At 41.2% G+C, this 16,141-nt stretch overlaps 1 protein-coding gene across 4 annotated transcripts in view; it reads right to left on the reverse strand.

The window, feature by feature from the left end:
- iqsec1b (IQ motif and Sec7 domain ArfGEF 1b) overlaps positions 1-16,141 on the reverse strand; it is a 317,619-nt gene that overhangs the window by 14,130 nt on the left and 287,348 nt on the right. For all 4 annotated transcript variants that reach the window (XM_062987006.1, XM_062987005.1, XM_062987008.1 and 1 more), the window contains 6 exons: positions 13,271-13,393; positions 12,162-12,328; positions 8,702-8,841; positions 711-740; positions 366-491; positions 1-93 (listed from right to left, as the gene is read on the reverse strand). The exon at positions 1-93 is cut by the window's left edge and continues 7 nt beyond it. In XM_062987006.1, the coding sequence (XP_062843076.1) occupies positions 1-93; positions 366-491; positions 711-740; positions 8,702-8,841; positions 12,162-12,328; positions 13,271-13,393 (679 nt within the window). The remainder of the gene's footprint in view (positions 94-365; positions 492-710; positions 741-8,701; positions 8,842-12,161; positions 12,329-13,270; positions 13,394-16,141) is intronic.

Consider the following 16,141-nt stretch of genomic DNA (forward strand, 5'->3'; position numbering starts at 1 on the left):
CTCAAAAAGCAGCACCTGCATGCCGTACAAAGAGAAGGACTGCCTGAAGCTGTACGTCACCGAGTTCTTCTTCTTCTGGAAAATCTTAGTGACCTAAATATAAAGTGTAAGAACACTTGAGATCCTCTTGTGCGGCTGCCAGTTCTTCATAATCATTCATTTCGAACAAAAGCTTTCAGACAGACTAAAGACTCATAAGCGCTTTGTTGTTACTAGGCTTAGGCAGAAATAGACAGGTATCTAATTGATAGTCTTGCCACTGGTTACGTCAGTCACTTGCAGCATACATCACATAATAAGACACAAAAGAGCTACAGATGTAGGCTTGTCTAACTACAGCATACGGTAGCGCGTGATGTACTTACCACCAGGAGGTCGTTGAAGAGAAAGATCTCTCTCTGGTGGAGGCCGAGTTTCTGTGGCTTGTTGGGGTCAGGAACCTCAAACAGCCTGCAGTAACACACCAGCCTGCGGTGCGGCAAGGACAGGACCTGCAAGAGAGAAAATATACCCAAATTACAGATCTCACTTTTTTATTGTATTTTTAGAGATTGTCCCAACTTTTCTGAAAATGTGTTTTGTAAATATAAAAGTTTTCTATAGTGTTTAAAGGGTAGACATGGTAATTAGCACAATATAACAATATTAAATACATTGAATAATCAGAACATTTGTGCACAAAAAAAGTCATAAAAAATACAAATACATACACATCCAAGGCCATGGTGGAGGGAGCCAATCTGAAAAACAAATAAAAAACAAATCAGTTAATAACTTGAAGACAATTGGTCATATTTCTGAAAAGCTGAACGTATAAGATGTAAATAATGCTTTTTTGTGATGTGTATTTTAATATATATATATATATATACAGTGTATCACAAAAGTGAGTACACCCCTCACATTTCTGCAAATATTTCATTATATCTTTTCATGGGACAACACTATAGAAATAAAACTTGGATATAACTTAGAGTAGTCAGTGTACAACTTGTATAGCAGTGTAGATTTACTGTCTTCTGAAAATAACTCAACACACAGCCATTAATGTCTAAATAGCTGGCAACATAAGTGAGTACACCCCACAGTGAACATGTCCAAATTGTGCCCAAATGTGTCGTTGTCCCTCCCTGGTGTCATGTGTCAAGGTCCCAGGTGTCAATGGGGAGCAGGGCTGTTAAATTTGGTGTTTTGGGTACAATTCTCTCATACTGGCCACTGGATATTCAACATGGCACCTCATGGCAAAGAACTCTCTGAGGATGTGAGAAATAGAATTGTTGCTCTCCACAAAGATGGCCTGGGCTATAAGAAGATTGCTAACACCCTGAAACTGAGCTACAGCATGGTGGCCAAGGTCATACAGCGGTTTTCCAGGACAGGTTCCACTCGGAACAGGCTTCGCCAGGGTCGACCAAAGAAGTTGAGTCCACGTGTTCGGCGTCATATCCAGAGGTTGGCTTTAAAAAATAGACACATGAGTGCTGCCAGCATTGCTGCAGAGGTTGAAGACGTGGGAGGTCAGCCTGTCAGTGCTCAGACCATACGCCGCACACTGCATCAACTCAGTCTGCATGGTCTTCATCCCAGAAGGAAGCTGACGCACAAGAAAGCCCGCAAACAGTTTGCTGAAGACAAGCAGTCCAAGAACATGGATTACTGGAATGCCCTGTGGTGACCAAGATAAACTTGTTTGGCTCAGATGGTGTCCAGCATGTGTGGTGGCGCCCTGGTGAGAAGTACCAAGACAACTGTATCTTGCCTACAGTCAAGCATGGTGGTGGTAGCATCATGGTCTTGGGCTGCATGAGTGTTGCTGGCACTGGGAAGCTGCAGTTCATTGAGGGAAACATGAATTCCAACATGTACTGTGACATTCTGAAACAGAGCATGATCCCCTCCCTTCGAAAACTGGGCCTCATGGCAGTTTTCCAACAGGATAACGACCCCAAACACAACCTCCAAGATGACAACTGCCTTGCTGAGGAAGCTGAAGGTAAAGGTGATGGACTAAACCCAATTGAGCACCTGTGGCGCATCCTCAAGTGGAAGGTGGAGGAGTTCAAGGTGTCTAACATCCACCAGCTCCGTGTTGTCATCATGGAGGAGTGGAAGAGGATTCCAGTAGCAACCTGTGCAGCTCTGGTGAATTCCATGCCCAGGAGGGTTAAGGCAGTGCTGGATAATAATGGTGGTCACACAAAATATTGACACTTTGGGCACAATTTGGACATGTTCACTGTGGGGTGTACTCACTTATGTTGCCAGCCATTTAGACATTAATGGCTGTGTGTTGAGTTATTTTCAGAAGACAGTAAATCTACACTGCTATACAAGTTGTACACTGACTACTCTAAGTTATATCCAAGTTTTATTTCTATAGTGTTGTCCCATGAAAAGATATAATAAAATATTTGCAGAAATGTGAGGGGTGTACTCACTTTTGTGATACACTGTATATATATATATATATATATATATATATATATATATATATACACACACTATATTGCCAAAAGTATTTGCTTGTCTGCCTTCACACGCATATGATCTTGAGTGATGTCCCATTCTTAATCCATAGGGTTTAATATGATGTCGGCCCACCCTTTGCAGCTATAACAGCTTCAACTCTTCTGGGAAGGCTTTCCACAAGGTTTAGGAGTGTGTTTATGGGAATTTTTGACCATTCTTCCAGAAGCGCATTTGTGAGGTCAGACACTGATGTTGGACGAGAAGGCCTGGCTCGTAGTCTCCGCTCTAATTCATCCCAAAGGTGTTCTATGGGGTTGAGGTCAGGATTCTGTGCAGGCCAGTCAAGTTCTTCCACACCAAACTCGCTCATCCAGATCTTTATGGACCTTGCTTTGTGCACTGGTGCGCAGTCATGTTGGAACAGGAAGGGACCATCCCCAAACTGTTCCCACAAAGTTGGGAGCATGAAATTGTCCAAAATCTCTTGGTATGCTGAAGCATTAAGAGTTCCTTTCACTGGAACTAAGGGGCCGAGCCCGACTCCTGAAGAACAACCCCACACCATCTCCTGGCAACCGCCAAACCCAGACTCGTCCATCGGATCGCCAGATGGAAAAGCGTGATTCATCACTCCAGAGAACACGTCTCCACTGCTCTAGAGTCCAGTGGCGGCGTGCTTTACACCACTGCATCTGACGCTTTGCATTGCGCTCGGTGATGTAAGGCTCGGATGCAGCTGCTCGGCCATGGAAACCCATTCCATGAAGCTCTCTACGCACTGTTCTTGAACTAATCTGAAGGCCACATGAAGTTTGGAGGTCTGTAGTGATTGACTCTGCAGAAAGTTGGCGACCTCTGTGCACTATATGCCTCAGCATCCGCCGACCCCGCTCTGTCATATGTGGCCTACCACTTGGTGGCTGAGTTGCTGTGTAGAAGCAGTCTACTTGCCTAGGTGCTTGGTTTTATACACCTGTGACCATGGAAGTGATTGGAACACTTGAATTCAATTATTTGGATGGGTGAGTGAATACTTTTGGCAAAAAGAGTTTGTGGCCTGTGTTTGCATATTTACTCAATCTGGCCCCTAGATTAAGAAAAGTCTGGACACTCCTGGCCTACAGCAAGGTAAAAATTTTAGTTAAATAGGTAAAATATTAGTTATAATACAAAACATGAATGGTGCAAGCATGAAAACATATAATCAGCTCCTAAAATCAACTACCCCATTAATCAGTTTGTGCCTATTATAAACCTTACACCATTTACTAACAGGGTTTTAGTGCTTTTAATAAGAAGGTGTATTCGCTATTGTTTTTATCACATGCACTCTCTGTTTCCTGACTGTAACTTGGTGGGCTGAGAGCACAGCAGGATTTAATGAAGAGCCAAGCTTCTGTTTTTGGCCTAAATACACACAACAAATGCCAGAGGCGCCTTTATCTTTGCTCCACTGGAGCTCCGCAGTATCATTAACAGTGTGTGTACTTGCGGTGTTGAAGGCACATGAGGAACAGTGATGCAAATCAGGTCATGTGTGCAATACCCATCAAATAGTAATTATTACTGTGCCAGAAGCTGTAGCTTAATGCAGTAAGTAGAACTGCATTACAGTAAGTCCTCTACATACCAATTTTCTGCATATATGTGATGTTACTATTGATGCAGAGGATTATACTGGTATTTTGGAAAGACATTTGCTGCCGTCAAGAAGACGTCTTTTTTTCTGGAACATCATGTCAATTTTAGCAAGACAATGCCAGGATTACAACAGCTTGGCTTCAGAGACATAGAGCATGTGTGCTTGGCTGGCCTGCCAGCAGTCCAGATCTGTCACATCTGTCAACCTTTATGTTTATATTTAACAAATAGAATTAACTTAATTATTGAAAAGACTGAAAACCTTTCTTTTTTAGGTCATGCGTGCAATACACATCAAATAGCAGAGATGGGGACGGTTGCACGTAACTCGCACACTCTGACTCGTTTAAAATGACTCAGACTTAACTCAAGACTCGCAAAAAAATGACTTGTAAACAACAAGAGTCCCTAGCGTCAGCATGTGTTAACATTAGTTACGTGTATATATATATATATATATATATATATATACAGTGTATCACAAAAGTGAGTACACCCCTCACATTTCTGCAAATATTTCATTATATCTTTTCATGGGACAACACTATAGACATGAAACTTGGATATAACTTAGAGTAGTCAGTGTACAGCTTGTATAGCAGTGTAGATTTACTGTCTTCTGAAAATAACTCAACACACAGCCATTAATGTCTAAATGGCTGGCAACATAAGTGAGTACACCCCACAGTGAACATGTCCAAATTGTGCCCAAAGTGTCAATATTTTGTGTGACCACCATTATTATCCAGCACTGCCTTAACCCTCCTGGGCATGGAATTCACCAGAGCTGCACAGGTTGCTACTGGAATCCTCTTCCACTCCTCCATGATGACATCACGGAGCTGGTGGATGTTAGACACCTTGAACTCCTCCACCTTCCACTTGAGGATGCGCCACAGGTGCTCAATTGGGTTTAGTCCATCACCTTTACCTTCAGCTTCCTCAGCAAGGCAGTTGTCATCTTGGAGGTGTTGTTTGGGGTCGTTATCCTGTTGGAAAACTGCCATGAGGCCCAGTTTTCGAAGGGAGGGGATCATGCTCTGTTTCAGAATGTCACAGTACATGTTGGAATTCATGTTTCCCTCAATGAACTGCAGCTCCCCAGTGCCAGCAGCACTCATGCAGCCCAAGACCATGATGCTACCACCACCATGCTTGACTGTAGGCAAGATACAGTTGTCTTGGTACTTCTCACCAGGGCGCCGCCACACATGCTGGACACCATCTGAGCCAAACAAGTTTATCTTGGTCTCGTCAGACCACAGGGCATTCCAGTAATCCATGTTCTTGGACTGCTTGTCTTCAGCAAACTGTTTGCGGGCTTTCTTGTGCGTCAGCTTCCTTCTGGGATGACGACCATGCAGACCGAGTTGATGCAGTGTGCGGCGTATGGTCTGAGCACTGACAGGCTGACCTCCCACGTCTTCAACCTCTGCAGCAATGCTGGCAGCACTCATGTGTCTATTTTTTAAAGCCAACCTCTGGATATGACGCCGAACACGTGGACTCAACTTCTTCGGTCGACCCTGGCGAAGCCTGTTCCGAGTGGAACCTGTCCTGGAAAACCGCTGTATGACCTTGGCCACCATGCTGTAGCTCAGTTTCAGGGTGTTAGCAATCTTCTTATAGCCCAGGCCATCTTTGTGGAGAGCAACAATTCTATTTCTCACATCCTCAGAGAGTTCTTTGCCATGAGGTGCCATGTTGAATATCCAGTGGCCAGTATGAGAGAATTGTACCCAAAACACCAAATTTTACAGCCCTGCTCCCCATTTACACCTGGGACCTTGACACATGACACCAGGGAGGGACAACGACACATTTGGGCACAATTTGGACATGTTCACTGTGGGGTGTACTCACTTATGTTGCCAGCTATTTAGACATTAATGGCTGTGTGTTGAGTTATTTTCAGAAGACAGTAAATCTACACTGCTATACAAGTTGTACACTAACTACTCTAAGTTATATCCAAGTTTCATGTCTATAGTGTTGTCCCATGAAAAGATATAATAAAATATTTGCAGAAATGTGAGGGGTGTACTCACTTTTGTGATACACTGTATATATACAGTATATACCTTCAATGCACGCAATAGGTAAATCTTACAGCCAGCTTCCGGCATAGTGATGAAGCGTCGCTCCCTACTCCCTACACAGTTTAAAGTTCACTTCATTTGAACATTTTCGTTACCTTTGGATTGGAATCTCACCTAAAATGATGGAATACCCTACGTAGTGCACTTCACAGGAACAACTGAGGTGAATGGAATGCTCATACAGAATTGGCGCTAATGGTTGAAAGACCACTTTCTGAACCAATCAGACCTCCTGATTGTAATTTTTTGTACGAAATGCTGTTATTTGCATTTATTCAGTTTGCGTCACACAGATGATGTGTCAATGAAACGCTTGATTGTCTTTCTAACGAGTTAGTGTTTATACTTCACAACCGGGACATTTTTTTCAATTTTTATTTATTTTGTTTATGCGTGCCCTTTTAGCGCGTCCAATTGCCCGATTGTGTCATGCCTCCTCTCCACCAATGCCGATCCCTGCTCTGATTGAAGAAAACAAAGCTAACTCATGCCCCCTCTGACACGTGGGCAACATGTCGTATGCATTTTATCACCTAAACTTTGATGAGTGCAGTGCAGCTCAGCGTTGTGTACGGAGAGACACACCCTGACAGCCCTTTTTTCTCATCTCTGTGCAAGCGCCATCAATCAGCCAGCAGAGGTCGTAATTGCACCAGTCGTGAGAGAAAGACCCCATCTGGCTTAGTTCCGCCCATATTTGAACAACAGACCAATCGTTGTTCATGTGGCTGCTCGATTCAATGTATTCGAGATCCCAGCTCTGGTTCCAGCATGTTTTTACCTCTGCGCCACCTGAGCAGCCCATATTATTTGTTTATTTCTATGCAACATTTCCAATATATGTTTTGTGTATATTATATTGACTCCGACTCTAGCCTAAAGACTTGTGACTTGACAAACTAAACAAACTAAACTTGCAAATGAGCTCTCAGAACAGCTTCATTTTTTTCTACTTTCTTGCCTCAATATCTCTTACTGCATTCAGTAAATATAGTACTTGGCCTACATAAAAGTACAGACCTAAATAAAGGAGAATCTTACAGTAGATCATAACTAAACTATATGAGGCTTTATTAACTTCTATAGACCACATAATTCTTTTCTACTGCGGGGAGAATTAAAGCAAGTCAAATGACCTAACCTTAAAAGTACCAGGCACATAAAACACAAACCGGAGTAAGCTACCATTAAAATATGCAGCAGTAAAGCATTAATCACACACACACACACACACACACACACACACACACAAACACACTCACACATGCACCCACAGACACATACACTAACACTAAATCATACGTACACTACAAACACACATACATACAGAAAACACACACAAACACACACATACACAGACACATACACTAAGACTTAATCATACGCACACTACAAACAAACACACACACATACAGAAAATGCACACAAACACACTCTCACATGCACACATACATACACACACAGACTGTGACACATAATTACTCACATATGTTCACACACACACACACACACATTCACAAACTTACATGCACATACACTAACATAAGCACATTCACAAACACCTGCACATACAGTACATACAGTAACACCTAGATTCTGACAAACATACACACACATAAATTGACACACATACACATACAGTACATACATACACTAACACACCTAGATTCTGACACACAATCATGCTTAATCACACACACACATACGCACACACAAACTAACACACATACTGTACACTGTGACACATAATTACTCACGTATATACACACTCATACCATCGTACACACTCACTACAATGCACATACACATTACACACACATACATACACTAACACACCTACATTCTGACACACAATCATGCTTAATCACACACACACACGCATATATACACATGTGTACACACACATACGCACACACACAAACTAACACACATACACTTACATACTTAATTGCACACATACACTGTGACACATAATTACTCACGTATATACACACTCATACGATCGTACACACACACACTCACTACAATGCACATACACTTACTCACACTCACACACACAAACACACACACACGCACACACACACGCACACTCGCACACATGCACACACATACACACATTCGCATTCCTGGACTCATACAACTACTTAGTGACTGTATTACTTTCATCTTTGCACAATACTTTTTGTACTTATTGCACTGATGATTATCTGCACTGTGTATTGTATTGTCTTGCACTGTTTGTTCTGTGTTGCACCATGGTCCTGGAGGAACATTGTTTTATTTCAATATGTACTTGCATATAGCTGAAATGACAATAAAGCCTCTCTTGAACTTCTAAAAAAAGAGTGTTTACAGTGTAACCACTTGAATAAGGTTGATTCGTAGCCATTTCAATTGCATCCATTGACTTGACTTCAAATATCCATTTTCCATTTCATGGTACCTTTTATTAAAATAAAGAATGATTAATAAAGGTGATTTTTACTCACTGGCTTCTTTCCTACGATGAGTTTTTCCACTTTTTGAACCTGGGATACATGGTCCTCATTTGTTTTGAGCTCCCGTTTTCTGATCCGCTCATAAATACCAATCAGCATCTCACGAGGGATGTCCTCTCCATCGTCAACCCCTGTTTACATATACACACGTACACAGTATTAGGACTTATTCATATAATTAAGACAAATAAAGTACTTAAAGGATTCTTTCAGTGTTTTCTGCATATTATCTATAGGGCTTTAATGTTTTGTACTTTCTGTTAGCTAGGCATTAGCGTTATAGTGAAATTAGTTAGAGGTTTTTGAACAATAAAAAATCAAAAAATTAAATTCTTATTTAAACACTTTGGTGTGTCACTTCAGATTGTGGTCAGTTGTATCTTGTTTGCTTTAATTATCCATTAAGTCTAGATTAATTTAAATTGATTGGAAATAGTTTGAACAGGCACACACCTAGGTCTAAATGGGCCAATAAAAAACATCAATCCAAGGATCTCTCTGTGGATCTCTGTGATTAATTTGTGGCAAGGAAGTTGTGTGTTCCCAGGACCAGAATGGCCTCAATTATTCTGAAATGCAAAGCTTGGTACAACCGTGAATCTTCCTAGATCTGGTTGTTTGGGCAAATTGGGCATACAGGCAAAAATCAAAAGTCTTACAGTCAAGGCGGAAAGTCTGCACACCCCTTTCACCACGTTTTATTACGTTACAGACTCATTCTATAATAGATTGAGTTCATTTTTGTCTCAAAATTCTACACAAAATAGCCACAATGACAAAGTGAAAGCAGGTTTTTAAACATTTGTGCTAATTTATTAAAAATCAAAATATAAAATATCATATGTACACAAGTGTGCACATGCTTTGATATGACACCCAAAAGTGAGCTGAGGTGCATTTTGTTTGCACTGATACTGCTTGAGATGTTTCTACAATTTAATTGGAGTCCACCTGTGGTAAATTCAATTGATTGGACATGATTGGGAATTGCCAACACCTGCCTATATAAGATGCCATAGTAGACAGAGCATATCAGAGCAAACTCCAAGTAATGGGGTAAAAGGAATTATCTGCAGACCTCAGAAACAGGATTGTGTCAAGGCATAGATCTGGAGAAGGGTACAGAACGATTGCTGCAGCTTTACAGGTCCCAAAGAGCACAGTGGCCACCATCATTCGTAAATGGAAGAAGTTTGGAGCTACTCAATCCAACTACTCAAGCTTGGCTACTCAATCCCCCCGTGAGTTACAACCCAAACACCAGAAGAACATGACAGGAACTCAGAAAAGTGGTAGCAGTAACTTGAAATGTGATTCAACAATAGAAAAAGTCTAAATGAATGCATAGATCTAAAAACACACATCTGTCATAGGGTAGTGAGCACCCTGTGACAAAGATCCCAGTTGTAACCCGCACCTAAGATAATAAAGTAATAAACCCTAACAAATTAATAATTCAGAACAAAAAAATATCACCAAGAAAACCAGGAAAAGACAGACATGTGAAGAAACGAAAGAGTGTGCAACTCTGCCAGCTACTCAATCCACCAATGAGTTACATCCCAAACACTCACCTGAAAAACAAGACAAAAACTCAGAAAAGTGGTAGCAGCTAACTCCAGATGCTGTTACGACTATGAAAAAACTCTAAATGAATGGGTAGATCTAAAAACACACATCTGTCATAGGGTAGTGAGCACCCTTGTGACAAAGGAACCAGTTGTAACCTGAACCTAGGATAGTAAATTAATAAAACCTAATAAATTAATAACCCAGAACAAAACGTTCACCAGGAAACCAAGGTGGAAAAGGCATGAGAAGAAACAAAAGAACTCTCTGGTGCAACTTAAGCTGCCAGCTACTCAATCCACCAATGAGTTACATCCCAAACACTCACCAGAAGAACATGACAAGTGGTAGCAGTAACTTGAGATGCTGTTACAACTATAGAAAAACCCTAAATGAATGCATAGATCTAAAAACACACATCTGTCATAGGGTAGTGAGCACCCTGTGACAAAGGAACCAGTTGTAACCTGAACCTAGGATAGTAAATGAATAAAACCTAATAAATTAATAACCCAGAACAAAACGTTCACCAGGAAACCAAGGTGGAAAAGGCATGAGAAGAAACAAAAGAACTCTCTGATGCAACTCAAGCTGCCAGCTACTCAATCCACCAATGAGTTACATCCCAAACACTCACCAGAGGAACATGACAAGTGGTAGCAGTAACTTGAGATGCTGTTACAACTATAGAAAAACCCTAAATGAATGTATAGATCTAAAAACACACATCTGTCATAGGGTAGTGAGCACCCTGTGACAAAGGAACCAGTTGTAACCTGAACCTAGGATAGTAAATGAATAAAACCTAATAAATTAATAACCCAGAACAAAACGTTCACCAGGAAACCAAGGTGGAAAAGGCATGAGAAGAAACAAAAGAACTCTCTGATGCAACTCAAGCTGCCAGCTACTCAATCCACCAATGAGTTACATCCCAAACACTCACCAGAGGAACATGACAAGTGGTAGCAGTAACTTGAGATGCTGTTACAACTATAGAAAAACCCTAAATGAATGTATAGATCTAAAAACACACATCTGTCATAGGGTAGTGAGCACCCTGTGACAAAGATCCCAGTTGTAACCCGCACCTAAGATAATAAAGTAATAAACCCTAAAACATTAATAATCCAGAACAAAAAAAATCACCAAGAAAACCAGGAAAGGACAGACATATGAAGAACAAAAGAGTGTGCAACTCTGGTGTGCCAGCTACTCAATCCACCAATGAGTTATATACCAAACACTCACCAGAAGAACAAGACGGGAACTCCAGACGCTGTTACAACTATGGAAAACCTCTGAACGAATGAGTGGCCATAATGGGTACAAAACCAGACATCTGCTTTCCTTTAATGACTGAGTTCCAAAAACCAGGAGAACACTAGCAAAGGCTCCTGCAAGGAGCATATTTTTTAATACAGTGTGTTATTTCCCAGGTCAAATGAGTAACATCTGATGAAGTGAGGCAATGCAATTCAATTTTTTACAACATTTAAAATTTAGAAAGAGATATTTTCAGTAGTTTATAGAATAAAATCAAAGAAACTAATAATTTCGCTATATACTTTGGACCATGGAGAGTTTTAGACACATAGTAGGTAAAGATTAGGTTGAAATAATGCTGAGCTATTTCTTAAAGCGTGCAAATACAGGCCAAATTAGACAAAAAGCATGGGTAATTAATCAGGCTGATTTATTTAAAATGCTATACAGTTATGTCCACCAATACACTTGTAAAGAACCAATTTATCAACTATAAAACACCTGCAAAAAATCAAATTACAGGTCATTTAATTACTGGCTGCTCTGCATGTGAAAGATGTCTCTGAGGGAGAATTAATAGCTTGTGTAGATTCAGTAAGTGATTGATGATCCTTACCTCGTAGGTTCTTTACAAAGTCTTCCAGCTTCATCTTCCTCTCCAGCTTCACGTTGGGGCTGTACATGTCTGTGTTAAGGAGGATGATGGCAAAAGCCAGGATGAAGATAGTGTCAGGGTTGCGAAACTGCCGCACTACACCCGGGTTGCAGATGCAGTAACGCTGGCTGGAGGAAAACAAGCAATTTTGTGGTTAAGAAAATCGACAACTGACCAGGACGAGTGTATTTACGCATTTCCCCCAATTTTCCCACCAAACTTGGGTCCAATTACCCAATTTATACTATTGCCTCTGCTGCTGCAACTCTGACACGCCCCCTCCAACACGTGTGCAGTACCGACTGCTTCTTTTCACCTGGTGAGTTCATATGGGTCTCAATCACACCGGCAGGCGCAATTGATCAGCCAGCAGAGATCGTAATTGAAGCAGTTATGAAGGATCCGTCATAACCGGGGTGCAATCGCACCCATAGATGATCCAATTATTGTCCATATAGGTTCCTGGCCTGCTGGTAGCAGAGCTTAGTTTGAACACACGAGATTGAGATGTCAGCTTTGGTGTGCTAGCATGATTTTACCAAATGCTGACGGTTTCTGTACTTTTGGATAACTCTACATCCAAAGCAGTGCAGGATTAAATATCTGAATACAGGTAAAACACGCTAGCACACCAGAGCTGGGATTTCGAATACATCGTATCGAATCTCAGCTCTGCCATCTGGCTGGGCTGGGCGGCTACATGAACAACGATTGGCTCTTGTTAATAGGGTGGGTAAGCCGGACCAGGGTTCATCATAACTGGTGCAATTACGACCTCTGGTGGCTGATTGATGTCAGATGCCTGTGCAGAGTTGGGGAATAATGCTGATCATCAGAGTGTGGCTCTCTGTGCACAAGGCTGATCCGCATATGAACTCACCTTGTGCAGGTGAAAAGAGGCAGTCGGTACTGCACATGTGTGGGAGGGGGCGTGTGGGGTCGATGGAAGTGAAGCGTAACGCAATCAGGGTAATTGGATACGGCTAGATAAGTGAAGAAAATTGATGGAGTCAGTCAGGAGCTTGTATCAGGCTAATTTTGGACAGTTTGTGGTATAAAAGGGGCTTCACCTGTACGCTTCGATAAGCCGCTCCACTTTCTGGGCTTCTCCCTGAACTCTAATGTGAGCCTGAAACTTTCTTAAGGCTTCATCCAACTCCATACTGGAAAAGTCCATCTCGTCCACCACACAGCTGTGAGAAAAAATAAACATACATCAATAAATACACCAGAAACACATCACACTCTTGGAAAGTTGCACAATAAAGTTGTGAACCTTTGGAAATGCTACTCAGTTTCCAAAAGTTGGGACATTTTGTAAATGCATTATCACCATTCCTATTAATTACACTTTGTAATGGTTTGGGAACTGAAGATACTAATTGTTGCAGTTTGGCAAGTTTGCCCATTCAGTCTGTGGTCACCATTGTCTGTCTCCTATTAAAAATGCACAGTGCATCATTAAGAGAAGAATCAGATTTAGACTGCAGGCAGGTCAGACAAGCACATGCACTCTGTATTTATGAAGGCACACCGTTGTTTCATATTGTCTTGTTAAAAATCATTAATAAATAAGTAAACAATCAGCATACACCGACCAGGCATAACATCATGACCACTGACCACATCACAGCATCTGTTAGTGGGTGGAACATATTAGGCAGCAAGTGAACATTTTATCCTCAAAGTTGATGTGTTAGAAGCAGGAAAAATAAATAAGCGTAAGGATTTGAGGGCCAAATTGTGATGGCTAGACGGCTGGGTCACAGCATCTCCAAAACTGCAGCTCTGGTAGAATGTTCCCGGTTTGCAGTGGTCAGTATCTATCAAAAGTGGTTCAAGGAAGGAACAGTGGTAAACCGGCGACAGGGTCATGGGCAGCCAAGGCTCATTGATGCATGTGGGGAGCGAAGGCTGATCCAACAGACGAGCTACTGTAGCTCAGATTGCTGAAGAAGTTAATGCTGGTTCTGATAGAAAGGTGTCAGAATACACAGAGCATCACAGTTTGTTGCATATGGGGCAGCAAAAGGGGGACCAACGCAATATTAGGAAGGTGGTCATAATGTTAGGCCTGATCTGCTTAAGTGATAGCTTAAGCAGGGGCCAGTGATAGCTTAGTGGTTAAGGTACTGGACTAGTAAACAGAAGGTTGTCGGTTCAAGCCTCGGCACCACCAAGTTGCCACTGTTGGGTCCCTGAGCAAGGCCCTTAACCCTCAATTGCTCATTGTGTTCTGCTCACTGTGTAAGTCGCTTTGGATAAAAGCGTCTGGAAAATGTAAATCTGTGTATATTCTATAAACATTTTACTATTGCTCCTGTCCCAACTTTTGTGAGTGTGTTGAAGGCATCAATTCAAAATTTAAGCTGGTCAGCCAAAACACTGAAAGTCATTTTGTCAGTTAAATAAAGGTTCAAGAGAATAACCAATTCACAGATTTGTGGGTTTGATTCTATTTTACAAAATATCCCAACTTTATACATTAAGAAAAATCTGCAGTCTGCTCAACTGAACTGAACCCTATTCCATCAGTTCCAATGGGCCAGAGATCAGCTCCCAGGATCAGCCAATTACCTTGGGGCAAGAACATGAAAAGGAAGGTGATCACAAAACAATCACTGTTATGTATGATGGTATAAACTCAAAATCACCAACAGAAGGCACTCCTTTTTTGGCATTTCTTATATCTCATACAAAAAGACTTTCACACTGACATTTAATGGGGAGTGGAAATTGCTTCTCCTTCTCCGTCATGTCCGAAAAATTACAAAATAATTACGATGCTGCATCCCAAAACGACAGATCAGAATGATGAATTTTCCATCAGAGCCCGCCTGGATAATTTAGTTATTTGTAGTGTCAGAAACAGAAAATGAAATTGCTTCTGCTTGAACATCTGACATATCAAATATCACAACAGTCAGGAGACTGTTAGGAGAGACATTCCTTTTAATTTTGAGAAGCATAGTAAAATGGCAAATCCAGTGAAAGCGTTTCTGTGTAGCAGCTAAACAGAACAATAATACCATGATGTTCCATTGCATTAACGTTCTGGGAATCCACCCTGGTGTTGCCCCATTTTGGGTCTCTTTTCCAGAGCAGACCACACCTGTAAATCCAAGTCAGGCACAGGGTGCACCAGTTGCATTGACGCATTGAGTGATCAAGCAGGTCCCGAAGGTTCTTGCCTTTTTTTCCTTCAAGAACTGAGTTGTCGCAGACAGCCGGAGCAGCCTTAGTTCTGCACTATCCCTGTTCTATCCACCTTCTCCATTGCTGGCTGTGGATGTATGTTGAGTCTTTCCTTTTTAACCTTGTTTCTTTTATTGTAGCCACCTTAATTATTCCATTTTTGGTTAGTGGCTTTTTAACCACAGTATTGCTCTTCCCAGTCTACACCTTACACTTGGGTTCCTTTCTATTCATGTAGGTGTGGGGCTTTGACCTGATTCAATAGCAAGGAGCAACCTGCCCTACGACTACTACTAGTACTACTACTATAATAATTATAATAATGCTATCTATCTATCTATCTATCTATCTATCTATCTATCTATCTATCTATCTATCTATCTATCTATCTATCTATCTATCTGTCTATCTGTCTATCTGTCTATCTGTCTATCTATCTATCTATCTATCTATCTAAGATAAACTGACTGCTAAATTGGGAGAAAACGGATTATATATATACTGTATATATACAGTGTATCACAAAAGTGAGTACACCCCTCACATTTCTGCAAATATTTCATTATATCTTTTCATGGGACAACACTATAGAAATAAAACTTGGATATGACTTAGAGTAGTCAGTGTACAGCTTGTATAGCAGTGTAGATTTACTGTCTTCTGAAAATAACTCAACACACAGCCATTAATTTCTAAATGGCTGGCAACATAAGTGAGTACACCCCACAGTGAACATGTCCAAATTG

Source organism: Trichomycterus rosablanca, chromosome 24, assembly GCF_030014385.1.
Source record: "Trichomycterus rosablanca isolate fTriRos1 chromosome 24, fTriRos1.hap1, whole genome shotgun sequence".
Lineage (NCBI taxonomy): Eukaryota > Metazoa > Chordata > Actinopteri > Siluriformes > Trichomycteridae > Trichomycterus > Trichomycterus rosablanca.